Consider the following 15,480-nt stretch of genomic DNA (forward strand, 5'->3'; position numbering starts at 1 on the left):
GGGTCATAAGCAAACAAGAAAATCCAAAGGCAGTGTTTCTCGTGGCCGATGATTTTAATGCAGGGATACTGGAATCAATTTTACCAAATCACTTTTACTTCACACACAGAAACGCCTATACAAGGATCTCACTCGCCCTCCCTTTGGCAAATCAAACCACAACTCTATCCTCCTGCTTGTCAGTGATGTGCTCAATACGGAAGTGGTCAGATGAAGCTAAGATACATTGAAGTCATTTAGCAGATGCTCTTACCCAGAGCGACTTATACCCCGACTACACCGTTCGCGTCGTGTGCCGAGCGTTGCAAAATACATCTAGAAATCTACATTATTCAATTTTTGTACCCACTGCTCGCGCGTCAACGAGCCTCTGCGTTGCCAAGGGCTAAAATAGAAGTCCTTTCTATTTCTGACGCAGATGGCGCTGCAAGTCCTTCCTCTCCCATCTCCTCATTGGTTTATAGAAGCAGGTACCCACGTGCCATCTCCTCATTGGTTATACCCACGTGGGTGATTGAAAGGCGAACTGTTTTGCCGGTTGTCGTGGTAATACTATGCAAGTTTAGATGCCAATCACCATATAAGTTCAAAGATTGAAAAGCCTGGAAGGAGGAGGAGATGACTAGGAACGATTCGGTTGACCGTTTTAATGTGTGGATTAATTATCGGAGTAGAGGACCTTGTGCATTTCAGGTAAAATAACAACTCAATGTTTATATCCCAGGACAAATTAGCTAGCAACAGCAAGCTAGCTAAATAGGAAAAATTTGTTAACAAGTGCAAGTTAAATAGTGCAAGTTAACTAGCAACTAACATTGCCATAAAGGTTTAATGCTTTTCGACCTGTCCCCAAATTAATATAATTGGTTCAGCGTTTGTTTTGATATTTTAACCTGCGTGTCGTGATCGCGTTTGGTGTGGGGGGACACAATCAATTTATGCACGATGGTGCACGCGCGCAGCCGGTTTGGGTTCCGTGTTAGTCGTGTATCTCCGTTGGACCCAGGCCTCCGTGAAAAGGATTCCGTTGGGCCTTTTCCCAAATTAAGTGTAAGGCTCTGATTGTCCACCAGAGGTCACAATGTTCTTCTTTTTAGTTGTAGTTGGCTTCAATGCCTTGTCCTGCAACCTTTAACACCATCCTGTTAATTCTGCTTTACTTTCCCCCTTTCTGGAAGAGTGATCCTCTGAAGAATCAGCCGTGTCGATGATCCCCAGTGTGGTGACGAGAGCAGTGTGGTCGACGATGGTTTGAATCACCTCGTGTTGATTTTCAGGGTCGTAACCAATGGAGACCTAAGCTGCAGCTAGAGTCCTTCTGGTAAGGTATAGAGGGAAGGATAGAGGGAGGGAGGAAGGAAGGGAGGGATAGAGGGAGGGAGGAAGGAAGAAAGGAAGGGATGGAGGGATAGACAGGGGGATGGAGGGAGGGAGAGAGGGATAGAGGGAGGGAGGAAGGAAGAAAGGAAGGGATGGAGGGATAGACGGGGGGATGGAGGGAGGGAGAGAGGGGCGGAGGGATGGAGGAAGGGAGGGAGGGATAGAGGGAGGGATGGAGGGAGGAAGGAAGAAAGGAAGGGATGGAGGGATAGATGGGGGGATGGATGGAGGGAGGGAGGAAGGAAGAAAGGAAGGGATGGAGGGATAGACGGGGGGATGGAGGGAGGGAGGGAGGGGCGAAGGGATGGAGGGATAGACGGGGGGATGGAGGAAGGGAGGGAGGGAGGAAGGAAGAAAGGAAGGGATGGAGGGATAGACGGGGGATGGAGGGAGGGAGGAAGAAAGGAAGGGATGGAGGGATAGACAGGGGGGATGGAGGGAGGGAGGAAGGAAGAAAGGAAGGGATGGAGGGATAGACGGGGGATGGAGGGATGGAGGGAGGGATAGACGGAGGGATGGAGGGAGGGATAGACGGGGGGATGGAGGGATGGAGGGATAGACGGGGGGGATGGAGGGAGGGAGGGATGGAGGGATAGACGGGGGGATGGAGGGAGGGAGGGAGGGAGGGATGGATGGAGGGATAGACGGGGGGAGGGAGGGATGGAGGGATAGACGGGGATGGAGGGGGATGGAGGGAGGGAGGGATGGAGGGATAGACGGGGGGATGGAGGGATAGACGGGGGGATGGAGGGAGGGATAGACGGGGGGATGGAGGGATAGACAGGGGGATGGAGGGAGGGAGGGAGGGATAGACGGGGGGATGGAGGGATAGACGGGGGGGATGGAGGGATAGACGGGGGGATGGAGGGAGGGAGGGAGGGATAGACGGGGGGATGGAGGGAGGGAGGGATAGACGGGGGATGGAGGGATAGACGGGGGATGGAGGGATAGACGGGGGGATGGAGGGAGGGAGGGAGGGAGGGAGGGATGGAGGAAGGGAGGGAGGGATGGAGGAAGGGAGGGAGGGAGTATGGCTGCAGCAGAAATCCATCAGCTAATCCCAGGGAACATAATTAGAGGTACCTTGTGTTGAGAATCAAAGTTTCCTTTCAGACATGTAGCTCTCGCCTCACGTTTCCTGGTCTGATATGTTCATTCTTACCTAGTCCTTTTTAGCACTCTGGTCGAAAAAGGGCAGTTCCATCACGCTGACAAGTTCTCTGACCTCACTTGAGGCATGGCTACTTAATGTGCAAAGTATTCTCAAAACAATGAATCGTATTAGAAAACTAAAATCACATTCCTATCTTAAAAAGAATGATATAGTTTTTCATATGGTCTACACCAAGTATTGGATGGAAACTTCACATATTCAGTGTGTACACTTTCCAAATGACAGTGTTTTCGTTATACCATTTTTAATGAAATCCCAAAATAAGACAGGTTTTCCACATTTTAAATATTTGTTTGAAAGTTCACTCTTTAGATGTTGAGTTTTTGGCTGGCAAAAGTCTCTCTTTAAATAAAGACATTCCGACCCGAATACTGAAGGGAGAAAGTTTCCACCATCTAGAGATTTACAGCAGGGTGTGAATGGTGACCATCCATCAGCTCCCCCTCTGTGGGAGAGAGAGAGACCTGGCTGTCGCCCCCCATCAGTCTGTTCTGCCCATTCTGATCCTCACAGGACGGTCATGACAGCATGGAGAAGGTGTTATGGTGTGGGGGTGTATTGCTGGTGACACTGTCTGTGATTTATTTATAATTCAAGACACACTTAACCAGCATGGCTACAACAGCATTCTGCAACAATACGCCATCCCATGTGGTTTGGGATTAGTGGGACTATCATTTGTAATTCAACAGGACGATAACCCAAACGGTCTCCAGGCTGTGTAAGGGCTATTTTATCAAGACAGAGAGTGATGGAGTGCTGCATCAGATTACCTGGCCTCCACAATCCCCCGACCTCAACAAAATTGAGATGGTTTGGTATTAGTCGGACCGCAGAGTGAAGGAAAAGCAACGAACAAGTGCTCAGCATATGTGGGAATTCCTTCAAGACTGTTGAAAAAGCATTCCAGGTGAAGCTGGTTGAGAGAATGCCAAGATTGTGCAAATCTGTCATCAAGGCAAAGGGTGGCTACTTTGAAGAATCTCAAATATAAAATATTTGGTTACTACATGATTCCATATGTGTTATTTCAAATGTTTATGTCTTCACTATTATTCTACAAAGTAGAAATAGTACAAATAAAGGAAAACACTTGAATAAGTAGGTGTTCTAAAACTTTTGACCGGTAGTATGTGTATATACAGTTGCAGTCAGTAGTTTACATACACCGTAGCCAAATATATTTAAAAACTCAGTTTTTCACAATTCCTGACATTTTAATCCTAGTAAAAATTAACTTTCTTAGGTTGGTTAGGATCACCACTTTATTTTAAGAATGTGAAATGTCAGAATAATAGTAGAGAGAATGATTTATTTCAGCTTTTATTTCTTTCATCAAATTCCCAGTGGGTCAGAAGTTTACATGCGCTCAATTAGTATTTGGTAGCATTGCCTTTAAATTGTATAACTTAGGTCAAACGTTTTGGGTAGCCTTCCACAAGCTTCCCACAATAAGTTGGGTGAATTTTGGCCCATTCCTCCTGACAGAGCTGGTGTAACTGAGTCAGGTTTGTAGGCCTCCTTGTTCACACACACTTTTTCAGTTCTGCCCACAAATTGTCTATGGGATTGAGGTCAGGGCTTTGTGATGGACACTCTAATACTTTGACTTTGTTGTCCTGTCATGAGAATTTCCAATCCCAATGATAATAACTGACAATCAATAGCTCTGACCAATCCCCGAGGTTTGGAAGACCATGGGTATAATAATAATAATTAGTCAATGGCTCAGTTTATGCAAAAGTTTAGTTTTATAGCTGTGCACATACTTCCATACAAACAGTAGGTGAGTTTTATCCTTCTCCATAGTTCTCACCACTGTGTATCACTACCTAGCGGACAGTTCCATTCCCCTGAGATTAGGGAAACCTTGAGAAGTACTCCCTGTCCTCTCCCAAATCTCTGAGGCCTAGCTGACCTGAGACCTTGAGAAGTACTCCCTGTCCTCTCCCAAGTCTCTCACAGGTCGGCTCCGAAGCGTTTTTTCCACTATACAGACACATTGTTTAACCTAATTCTGACCTAGAACTACACACATCATCAGATTATAATTTTATGAATCTAATCAATTATAAGGTTTCGGAGTGGAATTATTTCATCATTATCTTTCAACATCTAAAGTATTTTATTATGTCCTTAAGCCATTTTGCAACAACTATGGAAGTATGCTTGGGGTCAATGTCCATTTGGAAGACCCATTTGTGACCAAGCTTTAACTTCCTGACTGATGTCTTGAGATGTTGCATCAATATTTGCACAATTTTCTTCCTCATGCCATTTATTTTGTGAAGTGCACCAGTCCCTCCTGCAGCAAAGCACCCCCACAACATGATGCTGCCACCCCCGTGCTTCACGGTTGGGATGGTGTTCTTCGGGTTGCAAGCCTCCCCTTTTTCCTCCAAACATAATGATTGTCATTATGGCCAAACAGTTCCATTTTTGTTTCATCAGACAAGAGGACACTCCAAAAAGTACGATATTTGTCCCCATGTGCAGTTGCGAACAGTAGTCTGGCTTTTTTTAATGGCGGTTTTGGAGCAGTGGCTTCTTCCTTGCCTTTCGGGTTATGTCGATATAGGACTCGTTTTACTTTGGATATAGATACTTTTGTACCCGTTTCCTCCAGCATCTTCACAAGGTCCTTTGCTGTTGTTCTGGGATTGATTTGCACTTTTCGCACCGAAGTACATTAATCTCTAGGAGACAGAACGCGCCTCCTTCCAGAGCAGTTTGACGTTTGCGTGGTCCCATGATGTTTATACTTGCGTACTATTGTTTGTAAAGATGAACGTGGTACATTCAGGCATTTGGAAATTGCTCCCAATTTTTTTCCCCTGAGGTCTTGGCTAATTTCTTTCGATATTCCCATGATGTCAAGCAAAGAGGCACTGAGTTTGAAGGTAGGCCTTGAAATACATCCAGAGGTACACCTCCAATTGACTCAAATGATGTCAACTAGCCTATCAGAAGCTTCTAAAGCCATGACATCATTTTCTGGAATTTTCCAAGCTGTTTAAAGGCACAGTCAACTTAGTGTATGTAAACTTCTGACCCACTGGAATTGTGAAACACTGAATTATAAGTGAAATAATCTGTCTGTAAACAATTGTTGGAAAAATTACTTGTGTCATGCACAAAGTAGATGTCCTAAACAACTTGCCAAAACTAGTTTGTTTAACAAGAAATTTGTGGTTGTGGAAAAATGAGTTTATGACTCCAACTTAAAGCCTATGTAAACTTCCGACTTCAACTAATATATAAAATATTTTTTATCTTTGGAAAAGGACCCGTAAGTAAGCATTTCACTGTTAAAGACGCTACATTGTCAAGCCATTATCTGCGTTGTCCGTGCAGCATTTACAGTGATATGGCCTCTGCATTCACACTTCTGGTGCTTCACGACGCAGCGCAGAGCTGTTGTCAAGGAAGTGGTCAAAGGAAGGGAGTTTGTGTTTATACAGGACTTCCCGCCCACACCTACAATCAACCAATTGTGTCAATTCTGGGCGATATGGAACCTTCCGCATTGTTCCAAAATTTGGGAGGCGCACATGGATGCAGTACGGAGATCACATTAGCCTCGGCGTTCCCCACCGGAGGCTCCTCAATTGTCACACCCGCCCATACAGACCCTCACCCCACCACATTTTCGCATCAACCATAAATTGGATTTTTAGTCTACACCCTTCTTTAAAAAGCATGTGACAAATAACATTTGATTTGAAAGGCCTCACATAAAAGAATTACAACCCAGAAGCTTGTCGTTTCCACCACCATCAATTTATTACATCTTTTTAGCTTAAATTGTTCTGGGAAGAAAAAAAAATGGAATAAAAACAACGAAATAATTACAAAAAAAAATGTGAAAATAAAAACTTGATCAGATAACAGATCATATTCACAGGCTTGATTAAAAAAAAAAAAAAAAAAAAAAAAAGTATGTCAGATGAGAGTGAGAGAGACATTGTATTCCCTATACGGTGCACTGATTTTAAACCAGAGCCCTGGGAGGTTACGGCTACAGTATAGATAGAATAGGGTTTCCATTTGTGACACACAAACAGATCAATGTCTCGTTCTACTGCAAAACCACTGGATTCAGAACTACAGTTCGACACCCCGGTCATTTTGTCACAGATAAGGCTGGAAGGAGGATTCCCGGATTTCCTGTTTATTACCTTTTAAACATTCCAAGAGTTTTCCAACCAGGATTTCTGGAAACCGGGAGATTTAGAGACCTTCACTGGAATTTTGCAATCCTCTGAGGAGGAGGAGCCACAAATATCCATTACTATAGCTAGACCCATGACTGACCCATCCATACATTACCCACAGCCATGACCTGTGGTACCATCATTCATCACTGTGGTCAAATTATCACCTACTAACTACAGTGCTTGTGCAAAAAAAACAAAAATGGGAGATCAATCATTTTCATTGAAAAATATAATTTAAGGAGAAAAATTAGGAGATGACACTGTCCAAAGTGATAAAATACAAAATAAAAAAAATATTACCAGAAAAATAAAAACAATGACAAGACAGAGAAAGTTGAATGCAGTTAAGTACTCATGAGTACTATCGAGTACTAACAAGTACTATTGAGTCCTACCGAGTACTAGACCAGTACTATTATAGCAAGGAGACTTGAGAGAGCAGAGCTGTAGTAAGCAGAGGCAACCTGGGGTGTAATTCATTAGTGGAACATCGTACCAAACATTTGCTTCAAACGGGGGGGGAAGAAAAAAGTTTTGCAAATCGAAAATGAGTTTCTATTGGACAAATTCAGGTAGGTCCCGCCCAGTTTCCGTTCGGTTCCTAATGAACACACCCTTGGATACCCCTATCAGCTCCATCACTGCTTCTGCCCACTGGCTCCACATTGGATTGTTGCTGCAATGAGGATGGACTATTTACAGTGAGATGCAAAATCCAAGCCAGTCAACCGACAAGAAGACAGAATTTCTTTAAAAAGAAGAAGTAAAACAGCTGTCCATTCAAACAAAAACACATCGTCATGGAAATCAGACTCCTGCCGTGAGCTGTGTATACTGTTATATTCTTAATAGATATAGGTTATCTATAATACAATTGCTTGTATACACGTTACACATCGACTCATTCTCATTGTAGCTAGCTAGTAGCATCTGTGCCTCTGGCAAAAACAATTACATAAAACTCTTCTGTTAAGATTTCCAAAGCTTTTTAAAATATACCTTAATGCATAAAAAATAAAGATTTTGTCATTCTGTCACTTCTGATTTTGAAGTTTTATATGAGAACCTCTGGTCTGGAAGCTCAGTTCTCTTTCAGTACTGCAGTCTTTCTGCCTGCCAGGTGGACCGGGAGAGCAGATCATACTCCAGCCACCTGGGGGCGCTGTGAGCTGGACCAGGACAGGGAGGCAGCGGGGGTAGGGGAAGGAGCCGTAACCCCTACTACAGTCATTATGGTCTCTCCAGAGCTGGGAGGGTCTGGTTGGGGCTTGGTTGAGGCTGACTGGGTGGCTGGTTGAGGCTGACTGGTTGGGGCTGGTTGAGGCTGACTGGTTGGGGCTGGTTGAGGTTGGGGCTGGTTGAGGTTGGGGCTGGTTGAGGTTGGGGCTGGTTGAGGATGACTGGTTGAGGATGACTGGTTGAGGATGACTGGTTGAGGATGACTGGTTGAGGATGACTGGTTGAGGATGACTGGTTGAGGATGACTGGTTGAGGATGACTGGTTGAGGCTGACTGGTTGGGGCTGGTTGAGGATGACTGGTTGGGGCTGGTTGAGGATGACTGGTTGGGGCTGGTTGAGGATGACTGGTTGGGGCTGGTTGAGGATGACTGGTTGGGGCTGGTTGAGGCTGACTGGTTGGGGCTGGTTGAGGCTGACTGGTTGAGGCTGGTTGAGGCTGACTGGTTGGGGCTGGTTGAGGTGGGGCTGGTTGAGGTGGGGCTGGTTGAGGCTGACTGGTTGGGGCTGACTGGTTGAGGCTGACTGGTTGGGGCTGGTTGAGGCTGACTGGTTGGGGCTGGTTGAGGCTGACTGGTTGGGGCTGGTTGAGGTGGGGCTGGTTGAGGTGGGGCTGGTTGAGGCTGACTGGTTGGGGCTGGTTGAGGCTGACTGGTTGAGGCTGACTGGTTGGGGCTGACTGGTTGGGGCTGACTGGTTGGGGCTGACTGGTTGGGGCTGGTTGAGGCTGACTGGTTGGGGCTGGTTGAGGCTGACTGGTTGGGGCTGGTTGAGGCTGACTGGTTGGGGCTGGTTGAGGCTGACTGGTTGGGGCTGGTTGAGGCTGACTGGTTGGGGCTGGTTGAGGATGACTGGTTGGGGCTGGTTGAGGCTGACTGGTTGGGGCTGGTTGAGGCTGACTGGTTGGGGCTGGTTGAGGTGGGGCTGGTTGAGGCTGACTGGTTGGGGCTGGTTGAGGCTGACTGGTTGGGGCTGGTTGAGGTGGGACTGGTTGGGGCTGGTTGAGGTGGGGCTGGTTGAGGCTGACTGGTTGGGGCTGGTTGAGGCTGACTGGTTGGGGCTGGTTGAGGCTGACTGGTTGGGGCTGGTTGAGGCTGACTGGTTGGGGCTGACTGGTTGGGGCTGGTTGAGGCTGACTGGTTGGGGCTGGTTGAGGCTGACTGGTTGGGGCTGGTTGAGGCTGACTGGTTGGGGCTGGTTGAGGATGACTGGTTGGGGCTGGTTGAGGATGACTGGTTGGGGCTGGTTGAGGATGACTGGTTGGGGCTGGTTGAGGATGACTGGTTGGGGTTGGTTGAGGTGGGGCTGGTTGAGGATGACTGGTTGGGGCTGGTTGAGGATGACTGGTTGGGGCTGGTTGAGGCTGACTGGTTGGGGCTGGTTGAGGCTGGTTGAGGTGGGGCTGGTTGAGGCTGACGAGGTGGGGCTGGTTGAGGCTGACTGGTTGGGGCTGGTTGAGGCTGACTGGTTGGGGCTGGTTGAGGCTGACTGGTTGGGGCTGGTTGAGGCTGACTGGTTGGGGCTGGTTGAGGCTGACTGGTTGGGGCTGGTTGAGGATGACTGGTTGGGGCTGGTTGAGGCTGACTGGTTGGGGCTGGTTGAGGCTGACTGGTTGGGGCTGGTTGAGGATGACTGGTTGGGGCTGGTTGAGGTGGGGCTGGTTGAGGCTGACTGGTTGGGGCTGGTTGAGGATGACTGGTTGGGGCTGGTTGAGGATGACTGGTTGGGGCTGGTTGAGGATGACTGGTTGGGGCTGGTTGAGGCTGACTGGTTGGGGCTGGTTGAGGATGACTGGTTGGGGCTGGTTGAGGATGACTGGTTGGGGCTGGTTGAGGATGACTGGTTGGGGCTGGTTGAGGCTGACTGGTTGGGGCTGGTTGAGGCTGACTGGTTGGGGCTGGTTGAGGCTGACTGGTTGGGGCTGACTGGTTGGGGCTGACTGGTTGGGGCTGGTTGAGGCTGACTGGTTGGGGGCTGGTTGGGGCTGGTTGGGGCTGACTGGTTGGGGCTGGTTGAGGCTGACTGGTTGGGGCTGGTTGAGGCTGACTGGTTGGGGCTGGTTGAGGCTGACTGGTTGGGGCTGGTTGAGGCTGACTGGTTGGGGCTGGTTGAGGCTGACTGGTTGGGGCTGGTTGAGGCTGACTGGTTGGGGCTGGTTGAGGCTGACTGGTTGGGGCTGGTTGAGGCTGACTGGTTGGGGCTGGTTGAGGCTGACTGGTTGGGGCTGGTTGAGGATGACTGGTTGGGGCTGGTTGAGGATGACTGGTTGGGGCTGGTTGAGGATGACTTGGCGGCTGACTGGAAGGCTGACTGGGAGACTGGTTGGGGCTGGTTGAGGTGGGGCTGGTTGAGGCTGACTGGTTGGGGCTGGTTGAGGCTGACTGGTTGGGGCTGGTTGAGGCTGACTGGTTGGGGCTGGTTGAGGCTGGCTGGTTGGGGCTGGTTGAGGCTGGCTGGTTGGGGCTGGTTGAGGCTGGCTGGTTGGGGCTGGTTGAGGCTGACTGGTTGGGGCTGGTTGAGGCTGACTGGTTGGGGCTGGTTGAGGCTGACTGGTTGGGGCTGGTTGAGGCTGACTGGTTGGGGCTGGTTGAGGCTGACTGGTTGGGGCTGACTGGTTGGGGCTGGTTGAGGTGGGGCTGGTTGAGGCTGACTGGTTGGGGCTGGTTGAGGCTGACTGGTTGGGGCTGGTTGAGGATGACTGGTTGGGGCTGGTTGAGGATGACTGGTTGGGGCTGGTTGAGGCTGACTGGTTGGGGCTGGTTGAGGCTGACTGGTTGGGGCTGGTTGAGGATGACTGGTTGGGGCTGGTTGAGGATGACTGGTTGGGGCTGGTTGAGGATGACTGGTTGAGGCTGACTGGTTGGGGCTGGTTGAGGCTGACTGGTTGGGGCTGGTTGAGGCTGACTGGTTGGGGCTGGTTGAGGCTGACTGGTTGGGGCTGGTTGAGGCTGACTGGTTGGGGCTGGTTGAGGCTGACTGGTTGGGGCTGGTTGAGGATGACTGGTTGGGACTGGTTGAGGCTGACTGGTTGAGGCTGACTGGTTGAGGCTGACTGGTTGAGGCTGACTGGTTGAGGCTGACTGGTTGGGGCTGGTTGAGGATGACTGGTTGGGGCTGGTTGAGGATGACTGGTTGGGGCTGGTTGAGGATGACTGGTTGAGGCTGACTGGTTGAGGCTGACTGGTTGGGGCTGGTTGAGGATGACTGGTTGAGGCTGACTGGTTGGGGCTGGTTGAGGCTGACTGGTTGGGGCTGGTTGAGGCTGACTGGTTGGGGCTGGTTGAGGCTGACTGGTTGGGGCTGACTGGTTGGGGCTGACTGGTTGGGGCTGGTTGAGGCTGACTGGTTGGGGCTGACTGGTTGGGGCTGGTTGAGGCTGACTGGTTGGGGCTGGTTGAGGCTGACTGGTTGGGGCTGGTTGAGGCTGACTGGTTGGGGCTGGTTGAGGCTGACTGGTTGGGGCTGGTTGAGGCTGACTGGTTGGGGCTGGTTGAGGCTGACTGGTTGGGGCTGGTTGAGGCTGACTGGTTGGGGCTGGTTGAGGCTGACTGGTTGGGGCTGGTTGAGGATGACTGGTTGGGGCTGGTTGAGAATGACTGGTTGGGGCTGGTTGAGGATGACTTGGCGGCTGACTGGAAGGCTGACTGGGAGACTGGTTGGGGCTGGTTGAGGTGGGGCTGGTTGAGGCTGACTGGTTGGGGCTGGTTGAGGCTGACTGGTTGGGGCTGGTTGAGGCTGACTGGTTGGGGCTGGTTGAGGCTGACTGGTTGGGGCTGGTTGAGGCTGGCTGGTTGGGGCTGGTTGAGGCTGGCTGGTTGGGGCTGGTTGAGGCTGGCTGGTTGGGGCTGGTTGAGGATGACTGGTTGGGGCTGGTTGAGGCTGACTGGTTGGGGCTGGTTGAGGCTGACTGGTTGGGGCTGGTTGAGGCTGACTGGTTGGGGCTGGTTGAGGCTGACTGGTTGGGGCTGGTTGAGGCTGACTGGTTGGGGCTGGTTGAGGCTGACTGGTTGGGACTGGTTGGGGCTGGTTGAGGTGGGGCTGGTTGAGGCTGACTGGTTGGGGCTGGTTGAGGCTGACTGGTTGGGGCTGGTTGAGGATGACTGGTTGGGGCTGGTTGAGGATGACTGGTTGGGGCTGGTTGAGGATGACTGGTTGGGGCTGGTTGAGGCTGACTGGTTGGGGCTGGTTGAGGATGACTGGTTGGGGCTGGTTGAGGATGACTGGTTGGGGCTGGTTGAGGATGACTGGTTGAGGCTGACTGGTTGGGGCTGGTTGAGGCTGACTGGTTGGGGCTGGTTGAGGCTGACTGGTTGGGGCTGGTTGAGGCTGACTGGTTGGGGCTGGTTGAGGCTGACTGGTTGGGGCTGGTTGAGGATGACTGGTTGAGGCTGACTGGTTGAGGCTGACTGGTTGAGGCTGACTGGTTGAGGCTGACTGGTTGAGGCTGACTGGTTGGGGCTGGTTGAGGATGACTGGTTGGGGCTGGTTGAGGATGACTGGTTGGGGCTGGTTGAGGATGACTGGTTGAGGCTGACTGGTTGGGGCTGGTTGAGGCTGACTGGTTGGGGCTGGTTGAGGCTGACTGGTTGGGGCTGGTTGAGGCTGACTGGTTGGGGCTGGTTGAGGCTGACTGGTTGGGGCTGGTTGAGGCTGACTGGTTGGGGCTGGTTGAGGCTGACTGGTTGGGACTGGTTGGGGCTGGTTGAGGTGGGGCTGGTTGAGGCTGACTGGTTGGGGCTGGTTGAGGCTGACTGGTTGGGGCTGGTTGAGGCTGACTGGTTGGGGCTGGTTGAGGATGACTGGTTGGGGCTGGTTGAGGATGACTGGTTGGGGCTGGTTGAGGCTGACTGGTTGGGGCTGGTTGAGGCTGACTGGTTGGGGCTGGTTGAGGCTGACTGGTTGGGGCTGGTTGAGGATGACTGGTTGGGGCTGGTTGAGGATGACTGGTTGGGGCTGGTTGAGGATGACTGGTTGAGGCTGACTGGTTGGGGCTGGTTGAGGCTGACTGGTTGGGGCTGGTTGAGGCTGACTGGTTGGGGCTGGTTGAGGCTGACTGGTTGGGGCTGGTTGAGGCTGACTGGTTGGGGCTGGTTGAGGATGACTGGTTGGGGCTGGTTGAGGCTGACTGGTTGAGGCTGACTGGTTGAGGCTGACTGGTTGAGGCTGACTGGTTGGGGCTGGTTGAGGATGACTGGTTGGGGCTGGTTGAGGATGACTGGTTGGGGCTGGTTGAGGATGACTGGTTGAGGCTGACTGGTTGAGGCTGACTGGTTGGGGCTGGTTGAGGATGACTGGTTGAGGCTGACTGGTTGGGGCTGGTTGAGGCTGACTGGTTGGGGCTGGTTGAGGCTGACTGGTTGGGGCTGGTTGAGGCTGACTGGTTGGGGCTGGTTGAGGATGACTGGTTGGGGCTGGTTGAGGCTGACTGGTTGGGGCTGGTTGAGGCTGACTGGTTGGGGCTGGTTGAGGCTGACTGGTTGGGGCTGGTTGAGGCTGACTGGTTGGGGCTGGTTGAGGATGACTGGTTGGGGCTGGTTGAGGATGACTGGTTGGGGCTGGTTGAGGATGACTGGTTGGGGCTGGTTGAGGATGACTGGTTGGGGCTGGTTGAGGATGACTTGGCGGCTGACTGGGAGGCTGACTGGAGGGCTGACTGGAGGGCTGACTGGGAGGCTGACTGGGAGGCTGACTGGAAGGCTGACTGGGAGGCTGACTTGAAGGCTGACTGGGAGGCTGGTTGGGGCTGACTGGGAGGCTGACTGGGAGGCTGACTGGGAGGCTGACTGGGAGGCTGACTGGAGGGCTGGTTGGGAGGCTGGTTGAGGCTGACTGGGAGGCTGACTGGAGGGCTGACTGGAGGGCTGACTGGAGGGCTGACTGGGAGGCTGACTGGGAGGCTGACTGGAAGGCTGACTGGAAGGCTGACTGGAAGGCTGACTGGGAGGCTGACTTGAAGGCTGACTGGGAGGCTGGTTGGGGCTGACTGGGAGGCTGACTGGGAGGCTGACTGGGAGGCTGACTGGGAGGCTGACTGGAGGGCTGGTTGGGAGGCTGGTTGAGGCTGACTGGGAGGCTGACTGGGAGGCTGGTTGGGAGGCTGACTGGGAGGCTGACTGGGAGGCTGGTTGGGGCTCTAGGACTCCACAGGGTTATCATGTCCACCCAAATAAACTAAACCCACAATATGCCTGGTAAGCAGCAGCACCACAATAATTCTGTCTCTCCATGACCTCTCAGTGCTGCCAGCAGCCTCACCCCAACTTATAGATGCACCCATCCATTGCCCTCCTCCTCCCTCAGGTCCCCCCACAAAGCCAGACCAGGCGGATGGAGAGACAGAGAGAGGCTACCTCCTCCTCTCTTCCCAACCTGCACAATCAACAGAACAGCCTCCTTTCCTCTCCTCCCTAGTCCACCTCCCCCCCAGTCCTCCCCCTCCACCAGTCCTCCTCCCTCCCCAGTCTCTAGAGCTGGATCTCAAAGGTTGTGTGGAGCTCGGAGGAGAAGGGGTTAGTGGGCGACGGCGTGGTGCGCTGACGGGACCGACTCTCCAGGGAGGCCCACTTGGCCTCGAAGGGGTCGGCCGCGGGCTGGAGCTGCGAGGGCAGGGGAGGGGCCCGGGAGGACTGAGGGGCAGGAGGAGGGGCCGGGAAGACTGAGGGGGCAGGAGGGGAGGGGCCCGGGAGGACTGAGGGGGCAGGAGGGGAGGGGTCGGGGAGGACTGAGGGGGCAGGAGGGAGGGGCCCGGGAGGACTGAGGGGGCAGGAGGGGAGGGGCCGGGGAGGACTGAGGGGGCAGGAGGGGAGGGGCCGGGGAGGACTGAGGGGGCAGGAGGGGAGGGGTCGGGGAGGACTGAGGGGGCAGGAGGGGAGGGGCCGGGAAGACTGAGGGGCAGGAGGGGAGGGGCCCAGCTGTCAGCTCTGCCCCCATTGAAGGCTACACTACCATTGGGTGGCTGAAGGGGGACAGGCAGGGGCATCGAGGGTTGCTGGTGGGGGTTGTTGTAAGGATCATACTGGGGGATGGGGTGGGGCTGGGGGGTTGAACCAAACAAATAGGCTACCATCTGAGAGGAGGTGATGCCCGCCACGGGCACACTGGGCTGGGCATAAGGCAGCCCGTTGGACATTGGGTAGGCAGGCTGGCGAGGGGGCAGGGAGGACATGAAGGCCACGGGAGCAACAGATGGCACAGGCATGGGGGCAGAGAAGGGCTGGCCTGTGGGTCGTGTGGTTGAGAATGCCTGGGTTTGGGTAGTGGACAAGGCTGGCGGGTTGGGGCTGAGGAACGGTTGGAAGGGGAGGGTGGACGCGGGCTGCAGAGCGCAGATAGACTTGGTGACCTCCTCGAGCCAGCGGTCAGCCTCGGACGGGGTGCGGCGGTGGGATGGGTGCGATGGAGACACCGTGGTGGGGGGTGGAGCTACAATCACTGGGGTTGTCCAATCAGCTCCTGTTGGGAGGAAACACCAG

General features: G+C 52.7%; 2 protein-coding genes across 2 annotated transcripts in view; both read right to left on the bottom strand.

The window, feature by feature from the left end:
* Positions 1-11,478: 11,478 nt before the first annotated feature.
* Positions 11,479-14,157, bottom strand: LOC135574381 (proteoglycan 4-like; the record flags this gene model as incomplete). Its single annotated transcript, XM_065025945.1, has 1 exon — positions 11,479-14,157. A coding segment is annotated over one exon (2,679 nt), but the record flags the coding sequence as incomplete, so codon positions are not given.
* A 9-nt stretch (positions 14,158-14,166) lies between these two features.
* Positions 14,167-15,480, bottom strand: part of numb (NUMB endocytic adaptor protein) — a 94,952-nt gene continuing 93,638 nt past the window's right edge. Inside the window, exons 11-12 of the mRNA XM_065025951.1 lie at positions 14,871-15,460; positions 14,167-14,634 (exon numbers count right to left, since the gene is read on the bottom strand). Coding sequence (XP_064882023.1) covers positions 14,473-14,634; positions 14,871-15,460 — 752 coding nt within the window. The 3' untranslated portion in view covers positions 14,167-14,472. The remainder of the gene's footprint in view (positions 14,635-14,870; positions 15,461-15,480) is intronic.

The sequence above is a fragment of the Oncorhynchus nerka genome, linkage group LG12 (genome assembly GCF_034236695.1).
Source record: "Oncorhynchus nerka isolate Pitt River linkage group LG12, Oner_Uvic_2.0, whole genome shotgun sequence".
NCBI lineage: Eukaryota > Metazoa > Chordata > Actinopteri > Salmoniformes > Salmonidae > Oncorhynchus > Oncorhynchus nerka.